Source organism: Hakea prostrata, chromosome 4 (genome assembly GCF_041222555.1).
Source record: "Hakea prostrata isolate BN-2017 chromosome 4, UWA_Hpros_2, whole genome shotgun sequence".
NCBI classification, from domain to species: domain Eukaryota; kingdom Viridiplantae; phylum Streptophyta; class Magnoliopsida; order Proteales; family Proteaceae; genus Hakea; species Hakea prostrata.
In genome coordinates, this window is record NC_142603.1 from 52,574,443 (window position 1) to 52,588,259 (window position 13,817).

Consider the following 13,817-nt stretch of genomic DNA (forward strand, 5'->3'; position numbering starts at 1 on the left):
CCCAAGACCGTCAAATTGTCCTGTGGGAGCCCCCTAACTTTATTTGTTGATGGAGCGCCGGGCCCGACCGCGATCTTGTGAGGGGTGTCTTTTTTTTTTTACGGGTTCATTCCCCTTCTCCCCCCGTCCCGTGTGCACCTTCAACCACTGTTTCTCTCTCGGGTTAACTTCAGACCATTCCCTATACCCTAGTCGTGGATTAACATTTGTCGAGTTCGATTCTTCAAGCCCTAGTTCGATTATTCAAGAATCCACTTTTGCGCTTTAGGGGTTGAGGGCTCATCAAAAACCCTAAATCTCCTCGTTGAACCAGGGCTTGAAGAATCTACTATATGGTCCTATTGGGCTTTTTAGTTGTGAACTGTACTAAGTAGTTTATAATCTATAGCATTCTTTTCTAGATGCAAATCTTGGGTTATCATTTTGGGGAATGGCTTTTATCCTGGCTTCTACGAACTAGGGCTTGAAGAATCCATTATACCATGCTATTGGACTTTTTAGCTATGAACTAAATTAAGTAGTTTAGAGTCTATAGCCTTCCTTTTTAGGATGCAGATCGTGGTTCACCATTTTGGGGAATGGTTTTTGTCCTGGCTTCTACAAATCTTATTAACTAAAATAATTGCTACATATATTGGTTTATTATTTTGTAGAAGTTATTCTTCAAGAATTGATCTTGACAAATACTAATCCACGACTAGGATATAGGAGAACTGTTGATTCTTGAAGTTTACCCTTTGAGAGAAGAAAAGGCAATAGAGTTGGAAGAAGCAGATGGGGTTGTTGTTCTTCTTTGGGTAGAGAATTGTTGATTCTTAGAGTCGGGTAGATTTAGGGATGTTAAGTATGGTTGTAGGAAACTCTTCATTGTGTAAAACAAATTTTACATATTTATGTACCAGGACACCATTTTTAATAAACTAATTCTAAAAATAGGCCCATAATATGAAGATTCTTGTCTCAAGCAAGAGCAGGGGGCAAGAGAGTAAGGTGGGGAAGTTTACGAGCAAGGGTGGGGTTAAGGGTAGTCTTCAAAATTTTCACCGATAGAATCATTATCAAGTTTTTGTTTCCACAACTAAACATGTATTATGTATTCTACAAAAGCCATTCTTTAGACTTTTTTTTCTTCCATCGATTAGTTATTAAAGAACAAAAGAACAATTTATTGTGACAAACACCTACCACTCGTTCTTCTGCTCTATGAAACAAAAAAACATCAACATTGTTCTGCAAGATGATTATTAGACTAACAAATGGAATTAGATGGTCGCTTCATACACTTCCTCGTGCAAATCCCTGTGAAAGAAGGTATTCTTTACATCCAACTAAAACAAGAACGATTAAGTCCTAATCTCCTATAAAGGGTCTGCAAACATTCGTAAACTCTTTTGAGTTGTCGAGTCTTAGATACATCTTGTCTCTAAACACACTCCAACTTAAACATACTTCTAGGATTATGCTTTGATACCAATGCATCAAAAACAAAACATGGCTGAGCCAAACTTGTCTATTAAGACAATGAAATCATTTTCGGATTTTCAGTATTACGTTGATATTCCATGCATGAAGTGGTTTAGAACACGAAGCAAGGCGATTGAAATACTTGATAGCAGCCACTCTAAATCCTATGGATTTTCACTCACAGATTTATCTATAAAGTCCAGCATAAGGATCCAAAGCTGAGGTGACAGTGATCCTAATTCCTAATTTTGTATAAGGATAGGGAGCCGTGTACAACAAATTTAAGTAGTTCTCTTTACCATACATCACCATGCTTCAGAAGCTGAGACTTTCAGGGGAGATAGTGGCAAGAAAGTATCCCAGTGTTCAGGCCCAAGTGCCATTCACATGAGTTTCTCATGTAGGTTGCACAAAATCCATAACACCCCACCTTCCCTTGGTAAGCCAATATATATATAAAGCAGACTTCTCTCTATTCATCTTTGTGGTATCACACTGGAAGATTATCAACTAATTCAGTATAAGATGATAAACTTTCAATTCCCATTCACGTCAACATGGATTTAGATTTACAGTAACCCAGATATGGATGTACAACCAAGGTAAGAAATGAGTCAAACTGTACATTAATATTTCTCAAAAGAAATCCTATGTAAAATATGTACCATGTAGGACTAAAACCTGCAAGGATCTCAGTGTGGGTCAGGTTGAGCCATTTGTGATATTCAGAATCTCTAATGAACTTCTTCCGGCTTGACTCATGTGACCTTCACCTCTTACTTCACCACTAGGATTAAGAAGCCTCTTTGTATTCCAACTGCATGAAGCATGATTAATTCAGTGACACGGTATACAAAATCAGAATCACATATTTGTGATTTCACCAAATCATCATAGAAACACCTACCGTTGCTTCACTGTAGGCCAACTTCATCCTTTGGTACTCTAGTTGTGCTTGCTTCGACCTGAACATGGATTGGACTCGTACAATAGCTCTCTCCACACGCTCTTCTGCTTGCTTCCTGCCGATTTCAAAGAAGTCCTCGACACCATTCTCTTGGTTTTTATTTACTTCAGCAACTTCAGTGTCTTGGACCTGAAGTCCACGGAATCCCTTTTTCTTCTTACGCCAACGTAAAACTGCCTTCTCAAGTACTCCAACTGACCAAAGAATCTTGCGATATTGCTTCCGTACTATGAGACCTCGGAAAGCAGCCTGAATTCCACCCCGCAGGGGGGGGGGGCACATTTAAATTAGCAACTTCTTCATTAAGCCATAGAAAAACAGAAACTGCAAGATTCTAAATTCAAACCATCTTATAACACACTAACATGGCTTGAGGTAGAACATGTTCCAAATAGCAATAGCAAAACCTCCCTAGTAGACTTGGTGCGCTATAGTTACACATAACTTAGAGTCTGTAAGAGTAAAATAACCAGGGAAGCATTTATCCGGGGCTGACTTGCCTAGTTGTAGACAGACTTGGCAGGGTAGAATGTACAGCTATTACATATGCCCCACAATAACACAATAACACATCAACTCATCAAAGCATGTAGCAAACCCCTCAGAATTCAGGAGGACTAATTGAGTTGAATTGCATGACAGTTAAGAACCATTTGAGCAGCATTAACTTGTTTAATGTGGGTCCTTTTGACAGTAAAAAGTAGTCCCTCCAACAACAAAATAACTGAAGGATTAGGAAAAGGCAGTAAGCAGTTGGGATGGGATACTTCCATCCATGTAATGGAACAACGGTCATACACATGTATTAGACATTGACAAGAGGAACATACTTGAATTTTAATAGCCTGCCGACGCATATTGAGATACTCTTTTCTAATCTTCCAAGTACGGAACCTATATTGGATTCGTGCAGCAGCTGACATCTTCTTTCGGATCTCATAGTTTCGGAAGGCGTGCTGAATTCTCATAGCTGCGACAATATTACGAGCCTCATCCTCTGGATTGGAAAACTCAACAGCTGTTCTCATCTGCTTTAGAGAACTCTCCCTGTATGCAGACTGTATACGGGACGCAGCATCAGCAGCTGCCCTATATGCTTCCAAAGATTCCTTCAGGCACAGCTCATCCTCACTGAGGTTTACTGGGATAATCAGGTCAGGAGAGATGGTTGGCAAGGAACCCCTTAAGTTTCCTGATAAGTGCATATCCTTCATCTGTGCTATCAATCCCTTTTCCGCAAGATAAGCAGCTAGGCCCTCAAATCCATTCTTAGAAGCAAGATCAGAAGCAGTAAGTCCACCAGGAAATTCTGGAGTAGGATCTGTGACTAAGTTTGGCTTTGCTCCTGCAGATAAAAGAGCTGCAACCATTTCCTTCCTACAAATGAAACTCATCAAGTTTGAAAGAACTAATGTAGTGGAAATCAGATATTTGAGAATAAAAAATTATTCTTCAGTGAAATAGGTTTAGTTACCACACAGACACACACAGGATCCAGGATCCAGGATTAGCATTGAAAGAGAGACGCTGTTATATGCACATATGAAGTCTCTCCTCATTAGGGAATATGATATAATACTCATTTTTCTTTTTCCTAGGAGCCAAACATACTGTCGAGATTTGCCTTGGTGCACAAGTTTTGGCCTGGAATTTCCTTTTGGATACTTTCTATTTTCCTTTTGTTTCTATTTTAGTTACTTTCTATTTTTCTTGTTGCTTGGTTGACAAGTAATCTCCCTAGGATAATTTACTTTTTTTAGTAGATTTGAGAGATTCTATGCAATATATAATTTTTTTTTTTTGCTGTGACTCAGTTTAGAAAACCTTCCTAAACTAAAACTTGATTTTATATTATAAATAAAGTACCAGGAAAGATCTAAAAAACACACACAAATATGAGCTGTCCCCCTTTTTCTTCTCTTCTTCTTCAGTATTTTTTCTATTCTTCTTTTTCTTTCTGAATTTTCTTTCCGTCCCTAAGCTGATCACAGGTGCTGGAATTCTATCATGGTATCAAAGCAGGTTTAATCAACCTAGGGACTGCTTCTTCTCTCTCAGTTTTGGATCCTTTTTTTCCTGGGTTTTTTTTTTATTTTTCCTGGTGTGCAGCTACTTATTGCTGCCCTGTCTAAGTAGTGTAGATCCTTCTTAACAAACATATGAAGGGATCTCTATCTACCTATTAATACTACTAAAGGCCCATAAATCATGGAGAGTTTCAGATTTTGCAACTAATTCAGATCGTGGAACTTAGTCACAAGTCAGAAGTTCTTCGTGTGGACTAGATCTGCTCAATTTCAGATTTTATAATTAATTCAGAACTGTGGAACTCTGAGCCCACAATTTCTGTGCAAATCAGAGGTTTCTTTTTTTTTTTTTTTTTGAGTGAATTCGATCTGTCTTCTTCTAGTTCTTAGGGATGCTTATTAATATGAAAAAGTATGGTCTGCTTATGGTTTGATTATTCAACAAATGTTGCTGCCCTTTTAGGCCTTTTATTTCTGTTGCACTACTTTTTTATGCAAATCCAAAGTTAGATCTGTCTTGTACTCATGTCTTGGGATTCCTCTTGATTTTTGCAAAGATATGCCCACTATTTGTCTTCCATTGTATATGCTATAAGTTCTGCTGCAAATTATATACTAATACCCTGTTTTATTGAATTTTTCCATTCTGCTGGTACGTATTGTTTTACTGCTGCTTCCATTGTTTATTTCAGAATCAAGTTCAGCCTCCTCTTTATCTAATACTTCTACAAAAACCTGAAAGACTATTTATGCTTTGCATCGAGATCTGTTAGAGTTTCAAAACTAGCGAAAGTTTGCTGCTATGGTCCCAGGTACAATGCAAGATGTCTCTTTTCTTCTAAAGATCAGACTGCACTAGTGAGAACCTTTGGGATGCTTTTTCTTTTTTTATGAACTATGAATTTAATCCAATCTGCACTACATTGGCTGTTTTTTTTAATTAATAAACACCTTATTTTTATCTGCTACTACGGCAATTGTTACTGCACTTCTGCTGAGCTACTATTGTCTGAGATTTAAAGCTGGTTCAGTAATTTCTTCTGATTTAATTTGCTGCTGTCCTGTTTGAGTGTTATTTGTGATTGATAATTTCTTTTTCTGGTAAACAAGGCTTTATCCTGTGAGACGATTTACTACTGCTTGGTCAATTTTATTAGTGAATAATACACTGCTCTATGGCTGCTATTTTTCCTTCTTGGGTTTCTTTTGTGCTCATACTTTGAGATTCTGGTAATTGGTCATCATTATTTTTCCACATGTAATGCTACACGTGAGAGGGGGAGATTGGAGACTCTTTCTCTATCTACTCAGGTCTCAGGATTTGTTGAAGAATATTATTGGTGAAGATCTTTATTCTCCTAAGATGGTATTCTATACCTTTTAACTACCCAGTCTGTAATAACTCATATTGTCTTTTTACCTACTTATTTAGTCCGCAGTAACCCATACTGCCTTTTAACTACTTACTTGGTACGCATTAACCTATACTGCCCTGTATCTGTCTACTTGGTCCACAGTAATCAATATTGTTTTTTACCTGCCCACACCTTTGCCTACTACTTTGCCTTCTTGCAACAGGTTATGTGTGGACATTGGAGTTACAACTTTTATTTGTTAGTGTGAAACTTCCTCCCCACTATTGGAGTATTGGTATTATTTGGGTAGTGCCTTTGTTGATGCTATACTTATGGACAGAGGTAGAACTACATTGGGGCCGGAGGGGACCATCCCCCTTCCCCCCAAATTTTATGAATATTTTGCTTCTTGTCATTAATTTTTCCTTCTTTTTTCTCTCTTCCCACATGTGAAATATCATTATTGCACCCACTACCCGAAAAAGAAAAAAAAAAAAAGAAAATAGTTTTTAAAGTTAAAGATAACAGGTATAAATATCATTCTCAATGACTATCCAAAGGGTACAATTAAAACCCTATATTTAAGGAAGAAAATAGTCAAATTCCAATTAGTTAGTAACACCTCAATTCTTAAAATTCCTCTCTATTTATTCTATCCTCTTTACTTTTCTATTTCTTCTCTCCTCTTTCTTCACACGTGGCTCAGGGAAAACTTGGAAAAGCTCAAAGTTCATTCTTAAATCTTCTCCACAAATAGGTATTCTCTCTCTTTCTCAATTTATTTGTTTCTCTAAATTTTTTTTTGTTATTCTTTTTATTTAATTTTATATTGTCTCTTTTTCTTTATTTTTTTTGTTATTCTTTTATTTGATTTTATATTCTAAATGGAATATTTATTATTTGTAGGGTAACTAACTACCATAATTCGTTTGGTTTGCATAGTCTTTAATGTTGAAAGCATGTTTTTTTTTTGGTAATGTTGATTTTGTAAGATTTATTTATTTATTTATTTATTATTATTATGATAGAGAACATTCATTAAAACTTATGCTTTAATTTACCTATATTTTTTAAAGGGTAAAAATGTTATTATCAAGGAGCTGCTGGAGTTGCTGATTTGCTGGAAAAGAAAGCTGGAGCTCATGTGGAAGCATTGAAGCCTTAGTTTCTTCTTGTTTTTATAACTCTATATTCTTACTTTCTAGTCTCATGTCAACTATACTTGGTTTTATGCATTTGAATTCTGTTATGGGCTAAATCTTAGTTGTGTTGGGATGATAGTAGTACCTAAACCTGAATTTTGATATGTAACTAATCATGTGTTCTTTAGTTTTATTGCAATCCACTTTATTGTTAATGAATTCAGCATGTTATATTGACTAATTTCAGTTCTTGAATGATCTTTCTTGAATGAATGTTACGATTTCATTAATTGGAAAATTAATGAAGTCTAGGTGTTTGTTGAATTGTGTGAGTTAGCATAATCTTTAATTAGGTTGTGTTAATTAGTAGGTTGGGTAGGAATACCCAATTACCTCACATTACCATTGATTGGATTGGGTTTAAATTGCATTCTTAATTCAATTCTTCATAAGAATATGCAGATGTTGATTTAGGATGCTAGCTTATGTGTATTGGAAAATACCATATTGCCATTCATTCCAAGTTGTTGATTTATCTTGGGGTTGTAGTATTGCTTTAGTATTTGTGTTATAAAATTCAGGGGAAGGGAAACTTGATTCCTAACACACTTGTCACTCATTAAGTTTCTTCCATTGCTTAATCTACATTTTAGTTCCTTAGTTTTCTTTACCTGTCATTTGGTTATTTAGTTAGTCAATCACCAATCAACCTTGTTAATCTCATTTAAATCAATTTTACTTTTACATTGAAAGTTAAGGATATAATTCTCCGTGGGATAGATACTTTACTTATCATTTATTACTTGATTGCGATACGTACACTTGCGTAATATCTTGAGATACAAGCAACAGTGGCCTTGGACTAGAATTTTTTGGCTTAGACACAGCTATTTTTGTTGTCTCTCAATCTAGAGCACTCTCCCATGATGCTTGCATGGCCTGTTACTTCAACATGAGGGGAGACTTGAGTTAAATTAAATGACATCTCATACTCCACCTGCTGTGTTCGTATCTCGTCAGACGAAATACATTGGGGGGTTTTACAAAATTTAATCAAGGACCATCAAGCAACAAACCACTCTTGCCCACACCCACCAATTATATACAGAACATATCATCTGCTAGAGGGGGCAAATGACACAATTCTGGGCCATTCTGACATATCTGTCGATGACAAGGCTATCAAGCCAACAATTGCAGGAGAGTTTTAATTCTCAGTTTGTTACACCACCTCAAGCTCATTATGCAGCCTCTACTGGTGCTCCTCAACCAGTGGCGTATAATGCACCACCTACCATTCCACCTTCTACCATGGATCTTCAATTTTGATATCTTGATTCTGGTGCAACCCACCACATCACCAACAACATTTTTCGCCGCTCCCAGGTCATTAGACCTATAAATGGATAGCTGAAATCAGCCTCCAAGTTCGTATTTGTATTCATTTAAGGGTATCCGTATCTGAAATTTTTCTTACCGAAAAATATCGGTACTTGTCCGCTAAGCAACTGGATTCGGATTCGAATAATTGCTTATCGGATCGGACAATAACCGGATAAAAATTTATTTAACTTTTATCCGGATAGAGTAAAGTATTTAACTTTTTTTCTCTGAAAAGGGTTGATAATCGGATTTGGATACCGATAATTGGAAATCGGAAATTGGAAATTATCCGGTTAAAATAAAGTATTAAACAAATTTTTTATGAAAAAATGGCTAATAATCGGATTAGGAAACCGGTAATTGGAAATTGGAAATCGGAAATAAAAAATAAATAAAAATGACAAGCACCAATCAATAATCTGATAGTTTATCGGATCAGATTATAATCGGATATTTGATAAAGTTTCAGATTCGGATTTGGATGTCTTCTTTAAATCTTTACCGAATTCGGATTCGGATTAGGATTCGGATTCAGATACTGGTGTATCTGAGCCGAATCTAATTCGTTTATAGGTCTACAGGTCACCCCATACACTGGCAACCAGCAATTAACTGCAGGCGGTGGAGTTTCTCTTCCCATTATTCACACAGGTACATTCATGCCATCTTTGAGTTCTCATCTATTAGATGTTCTGGTTGTTCCAAATATCACAAAAATATGCTCTCAATATCTAAATTTTCTCGTGATAACAATTGTGTTTTTCTATTCTACCCTACCTCATTTGTTGCTGTCTCTGTTCATACTGGTAAGGTATTCCTCCAAGGTCAGCTAGAAAATGGTCTATATCGAGTAACTACCTTTGACAGGTCACCCACTGCATTTCTTAGTTCCTTCAACTTGTGGCATCAACTACTGGGTCATGCATCATTTGACAGAGTAGCTCGTTTCCTTTAGTCCACACAAATAGAAGTTTCTAAGTCCTCTTTCAGTTTTTCTCATATTGTACGGCATGTGCCAATAGTAAAAATAAAAGACAACCCCATCACCTGTCTATGTCAAGAGCTAAATCTTCCCTTGAACTAGTCCACTTCGATGTCCGTCCACTGTCACTTCTATTTCTGGATATAAATATTATTTCTTCTTTATCAATGATCACTCTCATTTCACTTGATATTACCCTTTTACCACTTGTGATCAATTAGCAGCAATCTTCAAAGCTTTTCACAGGTTTGCGGACCCCAACTGCAAGGTCAACTTCAAACCAAGGAACTATTTTTCGGCGAAATTCGCTGGTTTCGCCCCCTGGCAAAACGATACCAGGGGGCGAAACGACATTTACCAAATCGGCGATATCTGGCGATATATCGCGATATATCAGAAAAATCAAAAAAAAATTTTGTGTGATTTTTATACTATTTATTGCACTTTTTAGACGATTTCTCTCGCAATTTTATCACAATCTTACCAATTTTATCACATGATTCAAGACTCAAAAGTTAATGTGCTAAATGTAATTAGGAGGAGAATCTACATAGAATAATTTATAAATAGGAAAACATTTTATAGCAAAATCTTCAAGATTAATGAGCAATCTTACCAACTATATTCTAGTGATCTAGTCCTCAAAAGTCAACGTGCCAAATGTGGTTAGGGAAGAGTATATACATGAAATAATTTATGGAAACAATTTAAATTATGAAGAGATTTTGTAAGAAGTGTCGGTTAATCATTCCACATTCCAACTATGTCCAAATGATTTAGGCCTTAGAAGGTAACACATTAAATGTGGCTACGCAGGAGATTTAAATGGAAATATTTAGGGATAATTACTATTGCCCCCATATACTTTGGTTTTATTACTAATCAAACCCCATTCTTTGTGAAATTACTATTGCCCCCTCACTTCTAAAGGTGTTAAGTGACTGTTAACATCAAATATGAAATGTCTATTTTGCCCTTAAAATTAAGAAGTAAAAAATATGGCATTACCCTCATTTATAAAAACTATATTGCATGTCAATTATATCCTTTAAATCTTATATTTTATAATTAATTTTGGATTTGGTGGGACCACATACTTATAATTGTTGAAACTTTCACATTCCACTTAAATTTTTCATAATCACCATGATGGAAGTTTTTCAAACAAATTAGCATATAAGATCTAATTGATAAAAAATTTGGTAACATACATAATGGTTAGCATATATTAGGTGATTTTCAATTTTCAGCTTTGAATTAAATTTGATATTTCTTAATATTTTAGTTTCTATTTAATTACATCTTTCCTTTATTTGGTGATTTATTTTTAGAGAAAAAAAAATCACATCTTTCCTTTATTTGGTGGTTTCCTTTTAAAAAAGAAAAGTGAAATTAAAGTTAATTTTTTCCTATTAAGGGTAGTATTATAACTTGAAAAAAGAGCAAATAAGTAAAAAGATAATTGCAGGGTTATTTTTGGAATTTTGAAAAAATATATAGATGCCACATCATCAGTATACTGACGGGGCTTAACGGTAGGGGGGCATTAGTAATTGTTGACAACGTTAAAGGTTGGAATAGTAATTTTAAAAAGTACAGGGGATAAAATAGTAATAAAATCAAAGTACAAGGGGGCAACAGTAATTATCCCAAATATTTATTAGGGAATAATTTAAATTTACCACATGTTTGCATCAAATTAGGATAGGCATCAAATTTGGGCTCAAAATGACAAAAAATACCCCCGAAATTGGTGTGCGAAAATTACCGAAAGTCAACATGCCAAATGTGATTAGGGAAGAGTGTATACATGAAATAATTTATGGAAACAATTTAAATTATTAATGAATCTTGTAAAAGAATCTTCAGAGTGATTTGATAATCGTTCCAATTATATCCTAATGATGTAGGCCTCATAAGGTAACATATTAAATGTGACTAGGTAATAGAATTTAAATGGAATAATTTTTAGGAAATAATTCAAATTTACCACATATTTGCATCAGATTAGGATAGGCATCAAATTTACCAAAATTATTGAGTAAAAATACCTAAAAAAATTGGGGGCGAAAATTTCTATATTGGGGGGGGGGCGAAATATTGCCGAGATATTGGTGATATTTCGCCAGTTCACCTGGTTCGCCGGGTAGTGAACCCGGCGAACCGGGCAAAACTTCGTTCCTTGCTTCAAATAATTCAATGCGATGGCGCACCAGAATTTTATCGCTCAACTGAAGTACGCAATCATCTCATTCACCATGGTGTCCATCAACATGTATCTTGCCCATATGCCTCTTTTCAGAATGGCATAGCAGAATGGAAGCATGGCCACATTGTTGATACAAGGCCTAGCACTTATGAGTTATGACCCATGCATCAGTTCCTTATTAGTTTTGGAAATATGCTTTTGGAACAGCAGTAGATCTCATCAACAGGAATCTAACTCCTCTTCTAAACAATCTCATGCCTTGGCAGACATTGTTCCATACTCCACCAGAGGTTTCACACCTTCGTGTATTTGGGTGTACATTCTTTCCATATTGGTGTACTTATGCCGCTCACAAGCTTGCTCTAGATCTCAAAGACGCATTTTTTTGGGATATCCTTTAGGACATAGACGCTATTGACATTACTGGCCACAGACAGGAAAGATCTACATTGCAGTTGATGCCGTTTTCGATGAGCAGACCTTTCCCTTCAGCAAACAATCTTCGTCCCCATCATGTAATACTCCATCACCATCACCTGTGGTCTTATCTCTACCACCAATAGAGCAGCCCTTACCATCAACAGATTTGCCAGCCACTCCTCAATAACAAATCTTGAACCTAGGTCCTTTACATCAACCTCATCACCCACACCTGATGCTTCTTCCAAATCTTCCCCATCAGGTAACTCCATCTCCCCTACCATGGACATGACCATTTCAGCTCCAACACATCCCATGGTAACTCGCCTACGCGATGGGACAATTCTCGGCGGTTCCTCAACACCAATCAAACTTTTGCTTTGACTGCAAGCTTGCAAACTCTTGTGGAGCCTACGTGCTTCACACGAGCCTCCTGAGATCCAAATTGGCGCACAACAATGGCCGCTGAATATGATGCCTTAATCAAAAATGGATCTTGGGAGCTTGTACCATGACCTCCTCATGTCCGACCAATCGGCTGCAAATGGATTTTCAAAATCAAGCTTAAATTTGATGGTTCTCTTGAATGTTATAAGGCTCAACTAGTTGTAAAGGGTATCATCAACAACCAAGTATTGACTATTCTAAGATTTTTAGTCTTGTTTGACCCCAAACCTTTCAAATTCTTTGACATGTGGACTTCGATTCCTTCATTCATCTCTATTGTCAAGGAAGCATGGTCGAAGCCTGTCCACTGTTTCTCTCTCCCCCTTATTGCCTTTGCTCGCAGGCTTCACAACACTAAGGAAGCTCTTCGTTCCTGGAACTCTTCTACCTTCGGCAATATTCTAGTGTTTCCTTTTGCCGCTCAAATCCCCAACGGGTCCAGTCTCTTCTTCAAGATGACCCCTCCAACCCCTCTCTTGCTGAAAATGAAAAGAACCTTTCCTCCCTTCTTGCCTCTGAAGAAAGCTTTCTCTGCTAGAAAGCTAGAATCAAGTGGCTCGAGCATGGGGACTCCAATTCAGCATATTTTCATCGTTCCCTCAAAGCTCGAAATAACTTCAATCCCATTCCATCACTCATCACTAGTTGTGGCCCTCGGATCTCCAACCCTGCTAGCATCAAGGCGGAGGTAGTTTCTTTCTTTTCTAATCTCCTCTCTCCTCCTTCCCTTTCTTCTCGCTTCCCTCTTCCTCCTAACCTCATCAACAAATTCATTGATCCTTCCATCACCTCCTCTCTTTGTGCCATCCCAACCTCTGTGGAGATTCTCCTTGCCATCCGGTCCCATAAGCCCAGTAAAGCCCTAGGGCGTAATGGCTTTAGTATGGGATTCTTTCTTGCCTATTGGGAATTCATTGAGAATGACCTTGTTTAGGCCATCCACAACTTTTTCTTTAACCCTTCTCAACTTTCCTCCATCAATCAAACCTTCCTCTACCTCATTCCCAAGAAGCAAGGAGCCTCCTCTCTTTCCGATTTTTGCCCCATCTCCTTTGTAACCTTATCTACAAATTCATCTCTAAGGTCTTAGCAAATAGGCTAAAAAAGGCTTTACCCTCCCTCGTGAGCTCGAATCAGTCTGCTTTTATCTCAGGGCGTAGTATTGCAGATAACATCCTCCTCTGCATGGAAATTGTCCATGGTTTTGATAGATCCGCTCACTCCCCGGCTGCTCTTCTAAAAGTAGATCTTTACAAATCCTTTGATTCTATTTGCTAGGACTTCATTAGTGATGTCCACTCTTCTATGGGCTTCCCTCCCCCTTTCATTCACTGGATTGAGATTTGTATCTCTTTGCCCTGCTTCTCCATCATCACCAATGGCTCACCTGCGGGCTTCTTCTGGTCACGTGTTGGTATTCG

At 37.1% G+C, this 13,817-nt stretch overlaps 1 protein-coding gene across 1 annotated transcript in view; it reads right to left on the reverse strand.

Moving 5' to 3' along the window:
* Nucleotides 1-1,891: 1,891 nt before the first annotated feature.
* The window catches only part of LOC149019535 (calmodulin-binding transcription activator 5-like), an 80,318-nt gene continuing 68,392 nt past the window's right edge, over nt 1,892-13,817 (reverse strand). The window contains exons 11-13 of the mRNA XM_089153530.1: nt 3,262-3,808; nt 2,372-2,680; nt 1,892-2,281 (exon numbers count right to left, since the gene is read on the reverse strand). Of these exons, the coding sequence (XP_089009656.1) occupies nt 2,258-2,281; nt 2,372-2,680; nt 3,262-3,808 (880 nt within the window). The 3' untranslated portion in view covers nt 1,892-2,257. The remainder of the gene's footprint in view (nt 2,282-2,371; nt 2,681-3,261; nt 3,809-13,817) is intronic.